This window comes from Sorex araneus, chromosome X (assembly GCF_027595985.1).
Source record: "Sorex araneus isolate mSorAra2 chromosome X, mSorAra2.pri, whole genome shotgun sequence".
In the NCBI taxonomy this organism is placed as follows: domain Eukaryota; kingdom Metazoa; phylum Chordata; class Mammalia; order Eulipotyphla; family Soricidae; genus Sorex; species Sorex araneus.
The window spans coordinates 117584979-117609656 of NC_073313.1; the positions used below are offsets into that span (position 1 = coordinate 117584979).

General features: G+C 38.5%; 1 protein-coding gene across 5 annotated transcripts in view; it reads left to right on the forward strand.

The window, feature by feature from the left end:
- The window catches only part of WDR44 (WD repeat domain 44), a 116961-nt gene that overhangs the window by 40391 nt on the left and 51892 nt on the right, over positions 1-24678 (forward strand). For 2 of the 5 annotated variants that reach the window (XM_055122876.1, XM_004614465.3), the window contains exons 2-8: positions 3059-3092; positions 11273-11347; positions 16050-16689; positions 17934-18064; positions 19199-19294; positions 20995-21131; positions 24024-24107. In XM_055122876.1, coding sequence (XP_054978851.1) covers positions 3059-3092; positions 11273-11347; positions 16050-16689; positions 17934-18064; positions 19199-19294; positions 20995-21131; positions 24024-24107 — 1197 coding nt within the window. The remainder of the gene's footprint in view (positions 1-3058; positions 3093-11272; positions 11348-16049; positions 16690-17933; positions 18065-19198; positions 19295-20994; positions 21132-24023; positions 24108-24678) is intronic. The other 3 variants (XM_055122877.1, XM_055122878.1, XM_055122879.1) reach the window with 2 other exon arrangements.

A 24678-nucleotide genomic window follows, 5' to 3' on the forward strand; every position in this document is an offset into this window, starting at 1 on the left:
CTGAGCCCCAGCAAAGGTGATTACTGAGTGCAGAGTCAGTATTAACCCCTTAGCAGTGCTGGGTATGGCCCAAGAACAAACAAAAAAGAGAAAGAAATAGCTTTGATTCTGATCGACTCTAATAAATAGATTTGTTATATTACAATGGTAGGTATGCCAAAGAATCAAAGTGCTTGGGGTTATGCAATTTTTCTTTCCAGAAATTTTTTTCCCTTATTAACATGATGCTTTGGGGGTTAGGTTTTGGGGACACGCTCAGCTGTGTTCAGAGTAAACTGGCTCTGTGCTTTAAAGTGACCCCCTGGTGGTGCTCAGAGACTATGCATAATGTCAGGTACTGAACTTGGGTCACTTGCACACAAGGCAAATGCCTTAACCTCTGTTAACTATCTCCCCACCTTAGCATGAAACTGTTGTCCTTGTGCTGTAGTTAAATGGGTAAGCATTAATTTCTTTGCCTACCTTTTTTATTGAAAAAGCTTAAAAAATGCCCTAAACTATAATTGTCCCATTTGGGGGGGTAGGTGTTGGGGTCACACCCGGTGATGCTCTGGCTCTGCACTCAGGAATCACTCCTGGTGGTACTCAGGGGACCATATGGGATGCTGGAGATTGAACCCTGGTGGGCCACATTCAAGGCAAATGCCCTGCCCCCTGTACTACCACTCCTTCCCCAAATTGCCTTGTTTTAATTTGAAGTAAATAATATTATTCAGCGGGGGTTAGGGGGGAAAGAGCACCTCATAAAGTAAAGGAAAAACCTTAGGTGTTGCAAGTCAGGGATTGGGCACTCCAGAATGGAAGGCCTAGAACTGAGTTTTGTTCTTAGTATATAGTACATAGTAGGTATGCCATAAGCGTTAATTAAATGAAGGAATTGATTTTTCTTGTTACGTGGTGAACCCATTGTGTACCAGGCACTAGTGGTATGATACTAGGGTCCATAGGGAACATATAGGTGTTACAGTGCTTGGTTTGTATGCAGCTCACCCCAGTCTGAGCTCTCAGGACTTACTTCTGGCTCTGTGCACAAGAATCACTCTTGGCGATACTCAGAGGACCGTATGTGGGTCCAGGGATGGAACCTAGGTTGGCCTTGTGCAAGCCCACTGTACTTATCTCTCTAGCCCAAATTAAAAATTTTAAAAGAGGGCTGCAGCGATAGCACAGCAGGTAGGGCGTTTGCCTTGCACGCGGCCAACCCGGGTTCGATTCCCAGCATCCCGTATGTCCCCCAGCACCGCCAGGAATAATTCCTCAGTGCAGAGCCAGGAGTAACCCCTGTGCGCTGTTGGGTGTGACCCAAAAAGCAAATAAATAAATAAATAAATAAAAATTTAAAAGAAAATGTAGGGGGCTGGGGAGATAGAGCTTATATAGAGGATTAAGGCACATGCCTCGCATATGTAGAACTTTGAGTCCGATCCCTGGCAATGCATCATTCCCCCCCCTCACTCCTAGGCATCACTGAGTATAGACCTGGAGACCCCTAGTACTACCTGAAATGGCCCCAGGGGCCTTCATCATTGCTGGACCTGACCCATATCATATTGCCTGCTTGAGCATTGAACCTTCCAGCCAGGTTAGCCATGTATTACTGAAGATTTTTGATGGACCCTATGAGCATTGCTTGGGAGGCCCAGCCCCCCCCAAAAAAAAACAAATGAAGAATAGTGTATTAATCATTTACAACTGTTCTTTCTGCACAGTAAGAATATAATATATATCCTACTACTCACTACGGTATACTTCCTATTCCTTAAATAGAATTCTCTATCTAAATGTGTTTCTCTCATAGAAATATAAATGTAGATATAGATATAGGTTTGAGGCACCATTAGAGATGCTCAGGACTTATCCTGGCTCTGCACTCAGGGATCACTCCTGGTGGGGCTTGTAAGAACATACAGGATGCTGGGGCTGGAGTGATAGCACAGTGGGTAGGGCATTTGCCTTGCACGCGGCTGACCCGGGTTCGATTCCCAGCATCCCATATGGTCCCCTGAGCACCGCCAGGGGTAATTCCTGAGTTCAGAGCCAGGAGTGACCTCTGTGCATCACCGGGTGTGACCTAAAAAGAAAAAAAAAGAACATATAGGATGCTGAGTATCCAACCCAGGTCAGCCATTTTCAAGGCAAGTACAGAGAGTGTACTATCTCTCCAGCCCTCTCTTAATTTTTTTTTTTTTGCTTTTTGGGTCACACCTGGCGATGCACAGGGGTTACTCCTGGCTCTGCACTCAGGAATTACCCCTGGCCGTGCTCAGGGGACCATATGGGATGCTGGGATTTGAACCCGGGTCGGCCGCGTGCAAGGCAAACGCCCTACCCGCTGTGCTATCTCTCCAGCCCCCTCTCTTAAATTTTGAAGTAGATGTCAACTCGAATATTTGAAGGGTAAGTGGGTTGTGTGAAAATAATTGGCGAGTTATTTTTTAAAATTACTGTATCTTTGTAGTCTCTCTTTAAGAGTAGAGAAGATCTTTGAACAAAAATGGGTATTTCTCTTCAAAATCAGTATAAATTCTAATGCATATAAAATTTTTTCCATCTTATAAATCAGATAAGTGCAAATGTTATCTGTGACAAGGGACAACAATGAGATGTACTTTTCTCTATCGAATTCATAAATAACACTACTTTTTGGCAGTGGTATTTCAAAATAGGCACTCAGCAGTTAAAATGTAAATTGACAGTTACTTTACAGGTCAATTCAAAAGTTTTTAGAATCCTGGAAGAGAATGTTCTTTTGATCTTCAGTTCTGCTTCTAGAGAAACTAATTTTAAAGAAATTTATCATAGAGAAGCACATATTTGCAAGATGTTTATGTCTTGTGTTAAATTTACTTACCTGGGAAAATCAAATATTTTCAGATATATGTGTAGATCTCTGTAATGAGATTATGGGTTCACTTGAATTTTATTATCTGCTTTTAAAAGGTTTTTAAACCCCAAAATGTATACATGATTTTTAAATGTGAGGGTTATCTTTAAAAGTTTATAGAAACATTTTCCTTCTCGCCTTCACTATTCAATACCTACTTTTATTTCTGAACAGGTCTCCAGGAAAGGTTGGGATTTCAACATTAAACGTAAGTTGTACTTTCTGGAAGTTACACATATGTTCATATAAATCCTGTACACTTTTCATTTATTTTTCTCTTTATGTAATTTTTTGCTTTAGCTTCTTTTTTTGCTGAATTATAATGTCTTTGAATCTTGTTATGGTTAGGTGCTGTGGAAATACCTAATTTCCAGTATTGTGCTATAAAAATAAGACCATTTTTTTAATTCTCCCTAATTTTTAGTTGGTCGATAATATTTAGAACAGAAAACACTATGATACCTATATTTGAATATGTTTTAATTGAAAAATTAATACTTGCATGACAAAAAGTGGTGTTATTAAAACACTTGATACTTTTTATGGACACATGTATTTGTGTCATCATTATATTCACCTGTCAATTCCAGACTTACATCCAAGAAAAGCAGTTGATTTTTTATACATTATTCCACTATAGCCATTTTAGGTACATTAATATTGACAAGCAGAACTTGTTATATCAAAGACTTGTTATATCATACAACTCTGTATATGTGTATGTATGATTATGTATGTATATGTGTAATCTCAAACGTGCTCTATTTTTTTCAGTTCCAGTGTCCCTATCTTCTATTTATACACATTGGATACTGATCTCTTTGATAAATTGTGGTATATTCTACAGCAGTGGAAATGAATTAGGTATACACAATAACATGAATGAATTTCAGCACCATAGTGTTTAGTGGGGGGAAAAAACAAGTCACAGAAAAATACATGCAGTAAGATTGCATTTATATTAAGTTCAGAACATGCAAAATTAAATAATATATTGTTTGGAAATGCAACCATATTAAAACTAAAGAATAGTAAGGGAATGGTGAAGTTTGGAGTATCAGTCATCTCTGAGGGAATGTAATGGAAAATGTAATGGGAAATGTTATTTGAGGCCTGAAAACTCATGGTTATAGTGTTCTTTTTCTTAAACTGAGTGTTTATGAAAGATTATATCATAATTCTATATTCTTCCATTTTACATTTTTGGGGGCCAGGCATTCTTTGGTGGCCAGGCATATGGCTCAATTATAGAACACTTGCTTTGAATGTGAGACCCTGAGTTCAACCCTGACATTGCAAAAAAAATTAACTCAATATTTAATAAAAGCAAAATGGGGGTGAGCTACACCCATCTGTGCTCCAGACTTACTTACTCCTGGCTCTGTGCACAGGACTCACTCCTGGCAGTACTTTGGGGGACTATATATACTCCAAGTGCCAGGGGTCGAACTGGAGCTGACTGCATGCAAGGCATATGCCTAATTTCTTGTACTTTCTCTATGGTCCTAAAAATACCATTTAAAAGTAATGCATGGTTAAAATGTGCTCAGTGCAAAATGTAGATAGTTGAAAATGTAGTTTCTTTTTTATCCTATACCTTTCTCTTCCCAGTCCCTTTATTCAGGAACAGTTGACATAATTATACTCATAGGTTTTAAAAACCATTATTTGTCAGATACTTTTGTTTTTGGGTTTTTGGATCAATCAGGGGGACCATGTGGTGCCAGGGATTAAAATGGAGTCTGTCACATGCAGAGCAAGCACCTTAACCACTGAACTATCTATTTTGCCTCAGCTATAGGATATTTTAAAGCTATATAGCAAATAGGCTTTAGAAAGTTATCTTGGTAATTATAGTTATTGTTAATGTGAATCAAACTAGAATATTTACATAGTTAGTAAATATGGAGTTGTATTTTTCTGTTTTGATTTTTATTTTGAAATAATTGTAGATTTTCAGAAAGCTAAGATAGTGCAGAGAAGTCAAAAGTATTCTTCACCTGTGTTCTCTGTTGTTGTATATCATAGTACAATAATGAAGCCAGAAATTTGACATAAATACAATGTGAGTGTATCACTCTGTCATTTTATTATATATGTATATTTATTTTGGCTGGAGCAATAGCACAACGGCAGGGCATTTGCCTTGCATGCGGCCGACCCGGGTTCAATTCCTCCACTCCTCCACCCCTCTCGGAGAGCCCGGCAAGCTACCGAGAGTATCTCGCCTGCACGGCAGAGCCTGGCAAGCTATCCGTGGCATATTTGATATGCCAAAAACGGTAACAAGTCTCAAAATGGAGATGTTACTGGTGCCCGCTCGAGCAAATCGATGAGCAACGGGATGACAGTGACAGTATATTTGTGTAACCTGCATCACAATCAATATGCAGATCTATTTTATCACTATTAAGATCTTCCTGTGCTGTGAAGCTATACTTCATGCTTGCCACCTCACCCACATTATCACTAACCCCAGGCAAGCACTGATCTGTTTCATTTCTATAATTTTGTTATTTTTAATTCTCCCATAATGGTATCATATAGTATGTGACCTTTGAGATCTACTGAAAGGATTGAGGTCTGTGCAAGTTTTTCCATATATCGACAATTTATTCCTTTTTTATAGTTTAGTAAACATGTATATTTATGTAAATATGGATTTACTCAGGCTATTGAATGCTTATTACATATAACAGGATATCTGTTGATAATTAAGCAATCCAAATGAAATTCTTCCATAGTCATCATTTTTTATGATTTTACAGTTTCACTAAAGAAATGTATATATCAAGAGATGATACATGAGGTATTGATTTTTATAGACCACAAGTACTACAAGGAATTTAAGGAGATGGGGGTGACAGAGCCACCTTAGAGCCCTTAGGCCACTATAACTGGAAAAGCAGAGAACAAATTCAGAGAGATATTTTTCAGTTTTCAGACGTACTTTTTAAAAAAAAATTTATTAGAGAATCATTGTGGTGTAGTTACAAACTTATGAACCTTTGTGTTTGCATTTCACTCATACAGTGATCATTTACCCATCCCTCCACCAGTGCCCATTCACCTCCACCAATGATCCCAGTATCCCTCTCACCACCCCCACCCCATCCCCCAGCACCCCACCCTGCCTCTGCAGCAGGGCATTCCCTTTTGTTCTCTTTCCTTTTGGGTGTTGTAGTTTGCAATAGAGGTATTGAGTGGCCTTCATGTTTGATCTATAGTATACTTACAGTTCACATCTTCTAACCTGAATGGGTCCTCCCAACATCCTCTACTTGGTGATCCCTTCTCTATCTGAGCCGCCTTTTCCCCCAGCATGTGAGGCCAGTTTCCAAGCTGTGAGGCAGACCTCATAGTCCTTTTCTCTACTACTCTTGGGTGTTAGTCTCCCACTCTGTTATTTTATATTCCACAGATGAATGTGATCTTTATGTCTGCAGAGACGTACTTTTGCTGGGTTTTTAAGGTTGACAGAGATGTACATAGGTAGATAGGTAAAAATTTGGAAAGTATTCTGGGTTAGGTAATAAAGAGTATGTATGAACTAAGTGATCTTTAAAGCGTCAAAATTTCTGGGAACATAAAAAACTGGTGGAACTGTTGTAAAGGTTGCAAGCATTGCTGTGATAGAAGGCTGGAAAGGTAAATTGGGGTCAGAATTTGAAACGTTAGGAGTGTTAGATTAAGAATTCTGGTCTTTACTAGATTTTTGAAACAAGACATTTAGAAAGTGATTGAGTTTTGTCTTGCAGCTGACTGCTCCAGAGGGTTTTTTTTTGGGGGGGGGCAGGGTACAGGGAGTAAATAAAAGATGCGTGATGCAAAGTTCGGGGAGTGTGTGCAGAAGAGATCAGAATGTCTTTTAATAGTAATAATTAAGGTTTTATTGACTAGAAATCATTTTTGTAGTTTGTAAAGCTGTTAAACTTTTTACATTTAAAAAATGATTAAAACTAAAAAGCTCAAATCTTAGAACTGAGTACTGTCAGAAGGGTACCAGCAACTGTGAGATACCCAGCACAGATGGAGATAAATGGGAATATGAATTGCTAAAAATTGAATAATCTACCATATAACCTTTAGGAAAGCACATTTGTGAGGGTATGGTAGGTTGAGACTGGGAAATGTCCTGACGTGAGAGGCTGTGATTTACTGTAATGGGAGTGGGGTGTGGACTAATCCATCTCCAGAAGAAGGTTGTAAATAACTGTCTGACATCTTAATTGGTGTTAATTACCTATAAGCACATTCTTGGCTTCTGATGCTTTATCTCCAAAGGAAGAATGAAGGGATGGATATCCTGCACCTTAGACATCAAGGGGACAGACTTGTACATGGCTTTATATATACCAAAGCAGGTTTTAATAAGAAATTTTCTCATGGGACCAGGGATATCGCAGTATATAGAGTATATAGGGCAGTATAGAGTAGAGTATAACAAGTAAGGAAGGCACTAGCCTGGCACACAGCCAACCCCTGTTCAATCTGTAGTACCACATGTTTCTCAAAGCACCACCAGGTATGATCACCAGAGATCACCAGGTGTGATCCCTGAACACAGAGCTGGGAGTAAACCCTGAGCACCACCAGGTATGGCCCATCCCTTCCCCCACAAAAAATAGATCTGATTAACTTTTATCGAGATCAGATCCTCTCATAGGCACCTGGAATTAAACAGCAATTTTATAGGAGTTAATATCTTTTAAAGTTCTAAGTTCAAGATAATTTTGTTAAAGCCAAATAAAACAGAAGCCTAATCGCTGTGAGGCAGTTTAGGTCAGTGTAAGAATGTTTATCTGTGATCTTTGTAAGTATTTGATTAAAATAAATTGAGGTACAAGGATTATGAATGTATTTTTGCTCTGGTTAATTTAGGCACAATATCCACAGACTATGATGTATAGTACTCCTGATTCTTCTACTAATGAGCAGTTGCTGGAGTCTAACTGGTTAACTATACTTCATTTATACTAAAATTGAATTTGTTTCTCTAATGTGCTTTAACTGTTTCTTTTGGGCAGAAATAGATTTGGGCTACTACATGGGTAGGGCATTTGCCTTGCATGTGGCCAACCTGGGTTTGATTCCTCTGTCCATCTCGGAGAGCCCAGCAAGCTACCAAGAGTATCCCGCCTGCACGGCAGAGTATGGCAAGCTACCCGTGGTGTATTAGATATGCCAAAAACAGTAACAACAAGTCTCCCAATGGAGAAGTTACTGGTGCCCGCTCGAGCAAATCAATGAGCAACGGGAGGACAGTGCTACATGGTTCTGTGCTCAGGGCCACTTGTGGTGGTACTGGAGATCAAATTTGGGTACAAACAGCCGCTTGGTAACACAAGTGCCTTAAGCCCTGTACTATCTCTCCGTCCTTCTGTTTGGGGGCTGATTTGGGCTACACGTAGCGGTGTGCAGGGACTTTCCGTAGCTCTGCTCAAGAGTGATGGCTGGAAGTGTTCAGTGGGCCATAGGTAGTACTGGGAATCAAACTAGGGTCAGTTGCATGTTAAGTCAAACCCCTTACCCCTTGTATTTTCTCTCTGACTGTTCTTAATGCTTATCAGTTTTCAAGTATTCTCTCCATTTTCATGTCAAGATTGTCTTACTAATGGGCTTTGATTAGAGTTTTTTCAGGTTTTTAAAAAAAGCATTTTTGTTTTGTGTGGGGGTCAAATCTAGTAGGGCCTCATGGGTTACTCCTGACTTTGAGGTCACTCCTGGTGTTGCTTGGGAGACCAACCCAGGCCATGCAAGGCAAGGGCCTTCGTCTATATATTGTATCTCTGGTTCTGTTTATGTTTTAGTTTATAACCAATTCCATTAAAATATTTATAAGATGGGCTAGTAAGATAGCTCAGAAAGCTGAAACACATGCCTTTTATATATCAGACCTTGCCGCAACATGCCTGCCTACCCCCAGCATTGCCAAGCCTGAGCAGTACCATATGATTGAGTGGCTTCTGGACCCCCTGCGTACTTCTTGAGAGCCTCCTGAATAAGTGAAATAAGTTAAATATAAGATTAAATCTACTATTATGTAGGTAAAAGATCTTGAAAGCAGTATGTCAGCAGAGCTGTTTTTTAAGGGTGACGGATTTGGGCCACACCCGGCAGTGCTCAGGGCTTATTCCTGGCTGTGTTCAGGGGACCATATGCAGTGCCAGGTCAAAGGAGGGTCAGCTGCATGCAAGGAAAGCATGTCCTATCTCTCCCTCCGGCCATGGAGTTTTATTTATTTTTATAAAAGGGATTTATCAACATAAAATACTTGAATTAAAGACTGGAGAGATGCTCAACAGGCTATGTGTATACTTTCATGCAAGAAACCCAGATTCAGTTCCTGGCACCACATATTAAGCAGCTAAGAGTAGGGCCTGCTCACTGCTGAATGTGGTCCCAAAGCAAACAAAAAGATATTTAAATTAACATTATTTTAATTAAAAGCATAAATTAATTATTGATAGTGTAATCCCATTGCTTCATAATAATTTAAGAGCATACATTATTTAAAATTTAGAAAATGATTAGAAAATGGTTACTTTTATCAAGTACTGGATAAGCAGTTATAGAATAAATAAGATCCCTGTTTCTTATTTTGGGGCCAAAGAGATGGCTTTGGTGGACTGGAGCACATCCTTTCCATGCAGGAGGCCTGGGTTCCATTCCCAACACTACATATGGTCCCCTGAAAATCACATGATATGACTCGAAAACCAAAAAAAAAAGAAAAATTCCTGTTCTTACTGAGCTTGCATTTTAGTGAGGCAGGAAGAGACAGAAAGTTAAGTCAGCAAAGTCATTTCCGATGTTGGTAAGTATCAGGAAGAGAAAAAGTATAGGTAGTTGTGGTAGAAAGGTAAAGGAATTTAACTACTGTGTCAGGGAAAGCTTTTCTGTAATCAGAGGCCAAGGATTTTTCTCCACTTTATGCAGTCTCTTCCCTTGTTTTGTTTGAAGGCTTTTCTGATACAACACTTGGGTCTGAGAGTGGTAAGGAATCATGCAGTTGTCAAAAGCATAATAATGGCGAGTGGTGAGAGAGGGGTAAGAAATGTAGATGTCAAAGATACAGACAGGGCCATTTTACAACGTTTACTCTGTTATGGGCTTTGTTAAAGTATGTGGATTTTATTTAACAATTAAACCACCATGAAATAACCTTCCTCAAGAACAATCTGTATAGGATTCAGTGAAACTTTTTCTCAGTTTAAAGGTACTGGAAGTTCTGGGGACGACACCATAGTACAGTAGATAAGGCAATTGCCTTGCATGTGACTGACCCAGATTCAATCCCCAGCATCCTATATGGTCCCCCCCATCCCTCCCCCGTCTTCTACCCCAGCACCAATGAGTGATCCCTGAGTACTGCTAGGTGTGGCCTCAAAAAAAAAAAAAAACCTGAAAAAGATACTGGAAGTTCTGTAGGAATTTCCTTCTTGTACACTAACGTTAGTAATATAATAATTTCTTAAATAATTTTATTATGGAGCCTATCATGATTATATTATGATTAAATCAACTCTAATATTTATATCCTCGAACCAATTATCAAAACTGGTAGTCATCTTGTTCTAACAAATTGTAATGTGCGCTAAAACTTATGATTATTTTTTCATGATTGGTAGTGATATTAAATTCCTGTACTTCTATAAATTTAAAGACAAAAATGTAAAGCTGCAAAAGAAAATATTATGGTATTTACAAATGTATGTTTGTCTTTTCTTGCCCACATTTTTTCCAGCAATAATACAGAATCCATTTCTACCTTTTCTAACCTCCCAAATATATATATATATGTACGTATGTGTATATGAATATATACGTAGATATATATGTATTTTTGGTGGGTTCGGATTTTTCATCAATTACTATCTGGGAGACTTCATGCAGCTTCTGATTAAGTTTTGATTCCTTTTATCTAAGGCATGTAGATTTTTAGGAAAATTATTCTCTAAGTGTTGTCTTCCTTTGTTAAAAATATAAATATTAAAAGTATAAAATATGTATTAAAAGTATATTTATAGATACTACTTTCATAAGATAACAATTTTGACTCATCTCTGTATAAGTTCTTAATCTTTTTGCGCTACAAAAGTACATGGTAGTTATCTTCTTGTATTTTTATGTTAAGGTGGTCACATATAAATGAAGATATTATTGCAGTAAAAATTATAGAAATTGCTGATTGCTAACAGTGTTAGCAAATCACATTGTCCCACTTGTCATAAAATGTCTGAGCATCTTTTAATATACAAAACGTTAAGCCCTTTATGGACTTTTCCTTTATCAACATTGTAGTTTCTAATTTGTGCCCATTTTAGCAGCACTTTTGAAAGAAAGGATGCCATCATTTGGTCTTTGTTTCTTTTCTTTTTTAAATAGGAAACAGAGAACACTGTGCACAAAGTTGAAAATGAGTCCCCTGTACAAGAATTGAAACAAGATGTTTCTAAAAAGGTTCGTAATATGCAATATTCTAAGTCTAAAACTCAACTATGAATAATTAGTAAATTACAATGCTTTGATAAAACTTTTATTTTATTTATTTATTTATTTATTTTTAATTCTTTTATTGATTCACCATGTGGAAAGTTACAAAGCTTTCAGGTTAAAGTCTCAGTTATACAATGCTCAAACACCCATCCCTTCACCAGTGCACATATTCCACCACCAAGAATCACGATATACCTCCCCCCTTCCCCCTCCTCCCCAGCCCCCCACCCCGCATGTGTAACTGATAAATTTCACTTTACTTTCACTTTACTTTGATTACATTCAATATTTAAACAAAAAATTCACTATTATTGATTTGGAGTTTCTCCCCCCTAAAGTCGATCTGCTGAAAAGAAAGCATATGGTAATTTGTGATAAAACTTTTAAAAATTAGTAATATATGTCAGTATTAGTTTAGGAAACATAATATTCATATATTTTTAATTAAATTTTTTCTACTTTTATTTTTTATTACAACAAAATGATTTACAAGTTGTTCATAATACAGTTGTTTCAGGCATCCAGTTTTCCAACACCAGTCCGACCACCAGTGTAACCTTCCCTCCACCAGTATCCCCAGTTTCCCACTCATCCCCCCAAAGCCTGCCCCCTTAATAGGCACAAACTTACTTCATTTTGTTTATTGCAACAAGATTTCAAATCAAATTATCAAATAGTAGATCAATAAAATTTAATTTGTAGTAAATTGAAATTTACCAGTTACACATGTGGGGTAGGGGGCTGGGGAGGTGGGGGGAAGGGGGGAGGTATACCATGATTCTTGGTGGTGGAATATGTGCACTGGTGAAGAGATGGGTGTTTGAGCATTGTATAACTGAGACTTAAACCTGAAACTTTTGTAACTTTCCACAAGGTGATTCAATAAAAAAATAAAATTAAAAAAATTTTAATTTGTGATAATAGTTATATTTCACAATGGTGTTACTAAAGTTATTTTCTGAGGATTTACTGAGGTGGTTGGTACTAATTGAGCCTTGTGTTACTGTTTTTACTCACTGAATTTGATGGTCTTTGACACAGTGTTCCCATCAGATTTGCTGTGCTCCTGCTAAGCTATCAGAACTATGAAATTTTGAGGTGTTATTCTAGGAGCTGTGCTTGGTGGCTTGATGAGGTTCACCTGTGGAGCTGGACCTGAGGATGTTGGATGTATATGGTAGTTGCTGGGCCTTTCAGTATGAAGAAGAATCAGCCCAACCATCCCCATTTCGAGAAAGCCTTAGTTAACCCAAAGACCAGTCCACCTAGGACAGTTCTTTTTAGTGTAGTGCTCTATCCAGGGTTGATGTGTCCATAGGATGTTAAGTTCCGGATTGAAAGCACATCGGGTTTCTTTAGAGTTTTTTTTTTAATCGCTAATTTATCCTTGGAAAAATCATTATAAAAATGCTCTACTATTTTTAAATTTTACTGAATCACCGTGAGATAGTTACAAGATTTCATATTTGGGTTACAGTCTCATAATGATCAAACACCCATCTCTCCACCAGTGCACATTCCCCACCACCAATATCCTGGGTATAACCCCCCTTTCCCACCCTCTCCCTGCCTCCATGGCATACAATATTCCCCATACTCTCTCTCTCTACTTTTGGGCATTATGGCTTGCAACACAGACACTGAGAGGTCATCATGTTTGGTCCATTATCTACTTTTGGCATGCACCTCCCATCCCAACTGGTTCCTCCAGCCATCATTTTCTTAGTGATCCCTTCTCTTCCATCTGCCTTCTCCCCTCCACTCATGAAGCACTCTTCCAGCTATGGGGCAATCCCCGTGGCCATTGTATCTACCGTCCTTGGGTGTCAGCCTCATGTGATGCTACCCCACACTCCACAAATGAGTGCAGTCCTTCTGTCTGTCCCTCTCTTTCTGACTCATTTCACTCAGCATGATACTCTCCATGCTTATCCATTTATAAACAAATTTAATGACTTCATCTCTCCTAACAGCTGCATAGTATTCCATTGTGTCAATGTACCAAAGTTTCTTTAAACAGTCATCTGTTTTAGGGCACTCAGGTTGTTTCCATATTTTGGCTACTGTGAACAGTACTGCAATGAATATATAGGTACAGATGTCATTTCTACTGTGCTCTTTTGCATTCTCGGGATATATTCCCAGAAGTGGTATTGGAATGGGCAAAATTCTTAATTCATTTTAGCCTTTTTTTTGGCTTTTTGGCTTTTTGGGTCACACCCAGCAATGAACAGGGGTTACTCCTAGCTCTGCACTCAGGAATTATTCCTGGTGGTGCTCAGGGGACCATATGGGATGCTGGGAATCGAACCCAAGTTGACAGTGTGCAAGGCAAATGCCCTCCCTACTGTACTAACGCTCCAGCGCCTCATTTCAGCTTTTGTAGAAGGGAGATAATCTATCTACCATGCAAGGCTTATGTGATGATTGAATACAGAATCTGTGTACTGGATCTAATATACCGTAGACCTTTCATTTATTCTCCAGAACTTTTTCCTTCTGTTGTTTCCTTGCTGCCTTTTACACTTATATACATTATTTTAGTTGGGAGACGCAACTAACAGTGCTCAGAGGCCACTCCTGTCTGTCTGCTCAGGGATCACTCCCAGCAGTGCTTTAGGGACCATGTCATGCTAAGACAAAATGTTGACATGTAAAGCATGTGCCCATTAAGTTACCTCTCTAGCTCTGAAACCTTATTAGAATGATGATTGTGTTGACTATTTCTGCTGTCAACTCTTACTCATTTTATAAATCAAATTTTACTTGGCTTGCCATTGTTTTTATAACGCCTTGTTTATGCTTAAACCAACTATAATCCATTTTCTGTTATTACTAAGGTATAAGAATAATAGTTACTTGATAACCACCTGACAAATTAGGTAGACTCTAGCCTCTAGCAAAAGTGAAGTAGATCTGGGAAAAAAATTGAAGATCCAGGGGCTAGGAAGATAGCCCACGTGGTCAGAGTACATGTATAGCAAGTATAAGGATCTGAGTTCAGTCCCCCGCACCACATGCCCCTTCCTCCCCACAGGATCACAAGAAGTAGCCCATACAAAAACAAATTTGAAGATTAGGAAAAGCTAACATATGAAATATGCTGGGATATAGGGAAAAATATTTATGAATAGCAACATAAATCCATAAATCCAGTTTAATGTAGCATGATTTTCTGGTTAAACAGATCAGGACAGTTCTGTGACATAGCCTGTTAACTTTCTGGAGCGAAGCAATTGATGATAAAGGTCATTTATGCTTGGGCATGGTGGAAATATGAGTGGCTTGGAAGATTTAATGTGTTAATTGTAACAAAACTGTGTAGAAAACTATTTTCTTCTAAATGTTGGTATCTAATCTGTATTTTCAGCTATAGATAAGAAATAAAGTGTAGAGGGTAGGCCAAATGAGCTGTGTGTTTTAACTTTTGTCATGGTCCTAACATCTCCCTGAATAGTATGGTATTGGGTTTAGTCTGTTTAAAAATATCAGTGTCCTTCACTTGTATGTGGTATTTAGAGTAACTGGATGAGGAAATGCAGTGGTTTAAGGGGGAATGCCTAGATCACCCTTGGCTCCAGAGTATAAGGAGAAGAGACATAGGGTGAAGGGCAAGAGGAGAAGAGATAGATGCGAAACAGTGGGGGTAAGGGGCCAAGGAGACCCAGGTACGTTTGTGGTCTAAGGAATCATAGAGCTAAATATCCACACTACACTCAAAAACACTGACATTTTGAGACCCAAACTTTAATAACCAAATTTAAAAGATGCCTGTCAAGATGGTGGACTGGGGCTGGGGTGGCGTAGGAAAGGGAATCTGGGAACCCTGGTGGAGGAAGTTGACACTGGTGTTGGGATTGGTGAGCGAACCTAAAACCCAGCTATGAATAACTTTGTAATTCATGGTGCTCTAATTAAATTTGAAAAGAAACAAAAATTTATATTAAAAAAATATTTATCAGTGTATATGTCTCTGCTGGATTTTCCTGTTACAGCTTTGAGTTCAGAACTGAACAGCTTGAATTCTTATACTGGGTTATTTGAATTTTCATGTCTTTCTTCAAGAGCTTAAACTGGCATATAGTTACTGCACTTGGCATAAATAGATAAGTGAAATATGACATGAATGATTTGTAAATTTGGGGGCTGGAGGGATAGTACAGCAGGTAAGGTGCTTGCCTTGCACGTGGTTGCCGGGGTTCAGTCCCTGGCACCCTATATGCCCTCCTGAGCACTCTGCCAGGAAATCTTTGAACACAGTACCAGAAGTAATGCCTGAGCACAGCAGAAAGAAAAATGTGTAAATTTGTTTTTTTATAGAGTTGGTTGCTTTTTTCTGATCACACATACTAATACAAATTCTCTCTTATAATGGTTATTAGTGTAGATTCTGGAACCAGACTCTAAGTATATGCCAGCTTTGTCATTTACTAGCTTCGTGAGTTTGGATGAATCATTTGATCCTTTTTATGTTTTCACTCCCTCATTTGCATAATGATCATGTAGGGGTACTGTCTTAGAAGATTTTGTAAAGATTATATACATAAAGTTTTAAGAACATTGCTTAGCACATAAAAATTGCTATCTAAATGGTTAGCTGTTCTTAGTTAGGGTTTTACAGTTAGCTTCATTTTTTTAACAGTTGCCTTTTTAATCATCCAATCAGATTATCGAAAGTATTATTGAGGAGAGTCAGAAAGTACAACAGCTTGAAGATGACTCTATGGATTCCCAGGGAAAAGAACTCTCTGATCAGGCTACTGCCAGTTCTATCTTGGCTGGAACATCAGATATTAGCAATATACCTGGACTATTAGCCATAGATCAAGTTCTACAGGAAGATTTCCAAAAGACAGAAAGTCAGAGTGCAGATGAAGAAATGGAAATAGATTCAAAAAAGTGTTGTCCTTCTGATGGTGCCTGTGAGAAGCCAATAGATGAAACCACTGAGTTAACCAAAATAAGTTCAACTGAGCAGCTTAATGTGCCTGAAACTGAAACAGAAGTATTAAACAAAGAAAGTATGGAAGTTAAAGAAAGTGATGATCAAGAACCTGTGTCCTCAGAGTCCTTATCAACTCATGAATTTGCTGCTGTAGAAGAAGTGGCTCCTGTCAAACCTCCAAGACAACTTACTCCAGAACCTGACATAGTAGCTAGTACCAAGAAGCCTGTTCCAGCACGTCCGCCCCCTCCAACTAATTTTCCACCTCCTAGACCTCCACCTCCATCTCGACCTGCTCCACCACCAAGAAAAAAGAAAAGTGAATTGGAATTTGAAGCTCTTAAAACACCTGATTTGGACGGCAAGTATTAAAGAAATAACATCTTTTTTTAGTTTTTTGTTTTTGCTTTTTGGGTCACACCTGACAATGCACAGGGGTTACTCCTGGCTCTCACTCAGGAATCACCCCTGGTGGTGCTCAGAGAACCATATGGGATGCTGGGAATTGAACCCGGGTCAGCCGCGTGCAAGGCAAACACCCTACCCGCTGTACTATTGCTCCAGCCCCCTAAAGAAATAACTTTACTATGGGGAACATTTTGGAGCTGAAACGGTTTAGCTTTCAGATTGTTTTCATTTTCTGCTATATAAAACTATACCAATGAGTGACTTTTGATTAGCTTTTTATTTTTGGACGGGTTAGGGCCATGTCCACTGGTACTCGGGCTACTCCCAGCTTGGTGCTCAGGAGTCACTCCTGGTGCTACTTAGGGAACCATGCAAAGCTAAGGATTGAACCCAGGCCTTCCACATGCAAAGCGTGTAATCCTGCCTGTTGAGCTATCTTCCAGGCCCTAATAACTAAATTTTAAAACTATTTTAGGGACTAGGTGTGTGACTCAGTGGTAGAGCACTTGCCTTGCATAAGTGCGGCCCTGGATTCAATCCACAGAACTGCAAACAAAAGTAAATAAATAAATATTTTAGTAGGGGCGATGGGGGATCCTCTAAAAGGCTGGAGTGTATGACTGGCATGCGTGAGGCCCTGAGTTCGATTCCTAGCATTGCATGCCCCACAACCAGCACCACAGGATGTGTCCCTGTTGTCAACCAGCACCTTCAGGACAGAGCATTAAACCTTCTGTGCCACATGTCCAGTCCAAATATTTTTGGGAGTGGGCCCCAGACTCCTGAGCACTACTTGGGTTTTCCCATATATTTCAGTAATAAGCCAAAGGTGAAAAATTTTACATTGATGTTACATTGCTATAATTTTTTCCTTTATTTTTACATTGATTGTTACATTTCTGTAATCAAACATTTCAGCAGACTTTAAATTTTTGAATCTTTTACTATTGAAGAGTCAGTGTGGCATGGTGAAGAAACATGAGATATAGAGACCTAAGGTCTGAATTAAAGTTCTTAATCTCCTAATGTTTAAGGTATATAGTCTTAAGGAATTTAACGGATTTTTTAAACTCTGATTTCCCCATATATAAAATAAAATAAACCACTTTTATTACAGGGTTATTGAAAGAATCAAAGATTTAACCACTTTCTGTGCTATCTATAAAGTTGTGTTAAATTTGGTTGTTATTGTTGCAGTTCCCAAAGAAAGTATTCCATCTGATGCTCTCCTGACTACCAGCATGGCTTCAGAGAGTGCAGGCAAAGATTCTCAGCCTTCGCTTGATTTAGCAAGTGCTACCAGTGGAGATAAAATAGTTACTGCCCAGGTTGGTGAATCCGTGTTTTATCTTATATTTATCAACTTTCTTGGACTGGCCAGTTTGTTGATTGTTTGGACCTTCTTTCTTCAAATCAATATTTCCTTGTCCCCCAAATCTTGCATCCACTGACTAGCTCCACTATTGCCTTGCTGAGTGACTGTAGCATTTAACAAGAATGCCAGGGGCCCTGTTGATAAAATGGGTGAACAAAAACTTCCTTGAAAGTTATTTGCAAGGATGGAAGCATCTAAGGATGAAAAGTATGCCAGGTAGCTGGTATGTAGTAGATATTTTAAAAATGACAGGTGCTGCTACCTGTGATATTGATATTAACAAATGCCAAATGTAGTCTTCATATAGTTTACCTATAGTGGTCAAAATTATTTTTTTAATAATTTCTATAATCATGAAAAAACCCTCATATTAGGATATGTGTCCAACTGTGAGACAAAAGAAAGAACTTGAGAACATAAATTTTTTACTCCAACTTAATTTTGAGATACAGGAGTTATTTATGTGGAGATTGGAGTTATTTATGTGCAGTTGGAGCTGGTTATCAGACTGGGAAATAAGACATATAATAAATCTTATCCAATGGCCTTAGTGCAGAGTCCAGTTTTTGTAGGGTCCCCAAGCTAAGAGTGGTTTTTATATTTTACAAGGATCGTTAACAAAAAAGAGAAGAAAGAAAAGTCTACAAAGATTTAAAGACTAATATGAAGTACAACGCCTAAAATACTGTCTTGTAACAAAAAAAAAGTCTGCCAAACCCAATCTTTGGATATCCCAGTAATAGCATTAGTACTGGCGTTCTAGTATTCTAACTGCTTTGGAGCCAGTTTCCAAGAGAGCATTTGGTTTTAAAACTACTAAAACACTTTACATGTCAGTTATACCTCAGTGGAAAACTACCAAGACTGCTTCATGGGCAGCAGTGTTTTGGCGACAAATATTTTTCAGCATGCTGAGAACAATAAAGGAGTGAAATGGAGTATTCCATTTCAGTTTTCAGTAAACTCCATTATGTGAATTATAGAATTCTTCAGAATCTTTAGAACTGTGTGTGATAATGAATAATTGAGTATTTATTTTTAAAAAGTGATCTAGTTTTCATTTCTCTTTATAAAATTATAATTTCAGGAAAATGGAAAAACACCTGATGGACAGACAATAGCAGGTGAAATGACAAGTCCTCAGAGACCTAGATCCAACTCAGGAAGAGAGCTTACTGATGAGGTAAAACTAATTTTGTTATTCTTAAAAAACAAAATATATAGTTAGTAAGAAGACATAAAAAACTTCTGGATATAAATGTTCATAAGGCAAAAAAAAGTTCATAAGGCAATGTGAATGTATACTGAGTATCTTTAGTTTTTTGTGATGTGTATTGAATTTAAATTGTAATAAGTAAACATTGAATCTGTACATGCTGTACATCATATAGTTTGTATAATCACATATAGCTGTAATAGCAAGTTCGTTTTTAAGCCCACTCTAGAAAATGTAGACCTTGCTTTCAATGCATTTAATCTACCATGTAATTATGTAAAAAAATAAGTTTAAGTCAGAGTTGTATCCAGCACATTAAGAAGGAAAACTCTGAGAAACTTTAATTTTCTTTTTGTTTTCTACTTACGTTTTACATAAAAGCATAAAAAAATTAAATCATAGTAAAAAATAAGTAAATTGCAGCCAATAGTATGGGGTTATGGTATGTAACTTGCATACAGCTGACCCAGGTTCAATCCCCAGCACTATCATACCAGGAGTGATCCTTTAGCATAGAGCCAGGAGTAAGCCTTGAGCACTGCTGGGTTGGCAAATAGAAACCTCTATATTTACCACTTTAATTAGTTTTAATTGTCTACAGCTAAGTGGCATTAAGTACATTATTTATACACATCAATTGGTTAGTTTATTCATAATGAAGGGTTTTTTGTTAGTTGTAAGGACCATGCCAGGTGGTGGTTAGTTGCAAGGACCATGCCAGATGGTGCTTGGGAGCCCCAAGTGCACATCAGCTGTGTGGGAAAGTAGTGGGCTTTTGGTTCTAGGGATGGAACCCAGGGGCTCACACTTGCCAGGCATGTGCTCTATCACTTGAACTACATCCTGGACCCCAAAATAAAGATTTGAGGCAAAATATTAATTTCTATTTCTTTTAGACAACACATTTTTTAAATTACTGTTCTTTGGGAAATTGCTTGACAGTTCCTCAAAATTGGACTGCCATGATCCAGCAATTCCATTTCTGTGTATAAATACACCAAAGAGAATGGAAAACATTGTCTACATAAAACACATACAAATGTTCATAATAGCCTGAGTGTGGAAATAGCACAACATCCATCCATGATGAATGCATAAATAAAATGCGGTATATCCATCTGCTTGCGATAATTTTTAGCAATTAAAAGAAAAAAGATTCTTTGCAAATAAGAGCCTCAAGGTTCAATCCTTGGTACCACCACTCCAAAATAGGCTTGAAGTTCTAATACGTGCTACAACTTGGATGAACTTTGAAAACATGATATTAGTGAAAGAAGCCAGTCACCAAAAAAGCCACACTGTGTTTGATCTAATTTATATGAAATGCCCATAAGAGGCAAATCCATTGACATAAAGTAGATAGATTAGTAACTGCTGGGTTCTGGAAGGAGAGAGGAGTGAAATAATGCGTTTTCTTTTGGTGGTGATAAAAGTGTTCTAAACTCAGATGATAATGTTTGCACAACTCTAAATGTGCTCGAAACTGTCATTTTACACTTTCAATGGGTTCATTTTGTGGAGTGTGAATTGTATCTCACTAATAATGTTAAAAACTTTGCACTTTTTCTAAGTATGTATAGACAGTCCTTAGCTTAATTTTTTGAGGATTTTGTACTCAGTATATTATTGAATCATACGGATCCTCTTGGTATTGTTTTCTACCTCAGGAAATTTTAGCCAGTGTAATGATTAAGAACCTGGATACTGGAGAGGAAATACCTTTGAGTCTTGCAGAAAAGAATCTACCATCAGGTATTAATCCTCTCACTCTACACATCATGAGAAGGACTAAGGAATATGTAAGGTATGGACTAAAGTTATTATTTATCATTTATACTATTTTAGTATACAGAAAATTTCTGCCTATCAACTATGATAGTACAGACACTTTAGTTTCATTCACTCTTCTATTTTTAAATATAAAGTTAAAATAGAATATCCTTATATTCCATTTTTTCCCTTTTTTTTTGTTTTTGGTTTTTGGGTCGTGTCCAGGGATTGAATCCAAGTCAGCCAAGTGCAAGGCAAACATCCTTCCTGTTATATTATCCCTCCTGCTCCCCCCATATTAAACTTTTAAAAAAATTCTTAAATTTTGTTCTCTCTTAAGACTATATAATGACTTGAGGGATATATATCTCAAATTATAGATACTATGAAAACATATTGAGACTAAAAATTCATGTGAGATAAATGTTGATCTTCCAAAATCTTGCATTGAGGATCACTAATTTGGGCTGGAGAGATAATTCAGGGGCTAAGGCCTTGTATGCAGCAGACCCTGGTTCATTCCCTAGCAATACATGGCCCCCAAATCACATGGCCCCAAAGCCCAAGGCAGAGTATGGACAATAAATTTTATAATCATATTGTCTTTGTAATGTCAGAAAGGAGATTAACTTTACTGTAAAGAGAAGATTTACTTTACTGTAAGATGTATATAGCTCTAAGGTAAATAGTATGTATGCAAAGAAAATGTATTTGTAAGTTAATTTCTCATTTCTCTGCAGCATCTTTTTCATTTTTGGTTTTTGGGCCATACCCAGCAGCACTTGGAGAACCATGTTCACCAACCAAACCCAGCACTTCTTGATCAGTGTGTGATCTGGCCCTTTGAACTGTCTCTCCAGACCTTCTGTGCAGCACATTTTGCGAAGCAAAGGCCCTTGTTTATTGTAGTTTTTCCCTAAAGACCCTAAATTGCATTCACTTTTTATTTTACACATTACATCCTGTGTAGTTTCTATTGTGTCTCTCTAGTCTTTAAATTTCTCAATCATCACTTAAATTTAAATTACATAAAGAGTGTTAACATAGTTTTTTCTTATTCTTATTAGCTATAAGTATAATTAGAGATTTTCGAGAACTGTGAATTGACTTTTTTATTTCTATGTGTGTTGAAATTTTTTTTCAATTTTTTGAGAGTTGTGGTTTACAATGCTGTTAATAATGGTTTCTCATGCACATAATTCCAACCCCTCACCCATCACGTGTATACTCTCACTTTCCTAAGAACCCCAAGACTCCTCCCTCCCAACTCAACCACCCCCAACTCAATTGTGTGGATCATTTATCCCACTATGTTGCCATTGGCCCTTTGTTGCTACTTTGCTGCTTTAAGTCCAACATAGGAGAAAGACCATTCTGTATCTGTCCCTTTTCTTCTGACTGACTTCATGCAGTATAATGTCCTCTAGTTCTGTTCATTTTCCTACAAATCACATGATTTTATTCTTAGAGCTGTGTAATATTCCTTTGTGTATATGTATACACACACATATATATGTATATATATATATATATATATATACCACAATTTCTTGATCCATTCATCTGTAGTTGGACCTTTGGGTTGTTTCTGTATCTTGGCTATTGAACCAAGTGGGGCTATGAACCAAGTAGGTGTGCATATATCATATCCTTTCAAATTAATGTTTTTGTCTTTGGGGGATCACTGTATCACTGTCATGCCGTTGATCATCAATTTGCTCAGGTGGACCCAATAACGTCTCCATTCATCCTAGCCCTGAGATTTTAGCAGCCTCTCTTTATTCATCCTTCCCAACGGTGCTGCATTAGAGTCTCTTTCAGGATCAGGAGAATGAGACCCATCATTGTTACTGGTTTTGGCATATGAATACACCACAGGGAGCTTGCCAGGCTCCCAATGTGGGCAGAAAACTCTCTGTAGCTTGCCAGGTTCTCTGAGAGGGAGAACTAGGCTATAAGAAGACACTTGCCACAAAGTGACCAAGCACTCCCAGGAGCTTGGTTTTATATAGTCTCTGTATGTTGGCTGTTGGTGAGATTACATGGCTCCGGGGGCAGTTTGTGGGTGTGACTGCCTAGCTACTGGAAAATGGGGAATCTGGGCAGAAGAGGCCCAGTCCCGATCCGAGCAGGCTTGGAGATCTCAGCCCTGGGTCCCACATACCTGGCTTCCCCTGCCAGTTCCTTCATGCGTGAGGCTTGTCCAAGCGTGTGGAGAGTGGCCTTGAGCATGGCTGTGGCTGGGTTCCGGAGGTCTTCGGCTGTCAAGGCTTGGAGGGAGACTCAATCCACCCCCTCCGAGGGGCCCTGGTGAAGACAGCCAGGTGCAGGGGCAAGAGACTCTGCATTGCTCTCTTCCAGGAGCTTGGTTTTATAGTCTCTGGATGTTGGCCATTGATGGGATTACATGGCGCTGGGGGCAGTTTGTGGTTGTGACTGCCTAGCTACTGGAAAATGGGGTATCTGGGCGGAAGAGGCCCAGTCCCAATCAGAGCAGGCTTAGAGATCTCAGCCCTGGGTCCCGCATACCTGGGTTCCTCTGCCGGTTACTTCATGTGTGAGGCTCGTCCAAGTGTGTGGAGAGAGGACTTGAGCGTGGCTGTGGCTAGGTTCTGGAGGTTTTAATTAAAAAAATAATGTTTTTGTCTTTGGGGGATAGATTCTAAGAAATGACATCACTAGATTGTATGGTAGTTCGGTTCCTATTTTTAATAGATCTCCATATCTATTAAAGGCTGTTCAGTAAAGGCTGAACCAGATGACATTTCTACCAACCATGGATGAGGGTTCCTTTCTTACCACAACCCCAACACTAGCTGTGCCCAGATTTTTGAATATTTGCCATTCTCACAGGTGTGAGATGGTATCTCATTGTAGTTTTGATTTGCAGGAAATGACTTTAAATTATTTCTTCCCCTTCTTGTAGCAATGATGCAGCACAGTCAGATGATGAAGAGAAATTACAGTCTCAGCCCACAGATACTGATGGTGGAAGGTTAAAGCAGAAAACGTGAGTTACAGCACATCCTTTTTCTTCATTTCAAACTTTCATTTTATTCTATTTTTTCAAAACTACATCCAGCAATGCTCTTGGAGGACCAGTCGTGGCAGCAGTGCCATGCAGGGATTGAACCCATGGCTCCCATATACAAAGTGTATACTCCAACTCTTTGAGCCATCTCTCTGACTGCCATTTCAAGCTTTCATTTTTAACAGTGGAACCCACAGAGCCAGATAGATGGTATAGTGGGTAGGGTGCTTGCATAGCACATGATCGACCCATCTGGCATGCCATGTTCAATCCCTGGCACTGCATATGGTCTCCTAAGCTCCACCAAGCATGAATCTTAATGCAGAACCAGGAGTAAGCCATGAACACAGCTGGATGTAGCCCAAAAACCAAAATAGAAATGGGGATCACTATACAATTTTAAATTTTTACTCTGTCTGGTTTGTGTTTGTGTCCATCATTACTACTCCTTGACCCTAGTCAATAGATTATGAGTTTCCTGAGGTTATATTGGTCAAATTTGTAATATATGACAATACAGTAAATGATAAATAAATTTTACATTATGCCT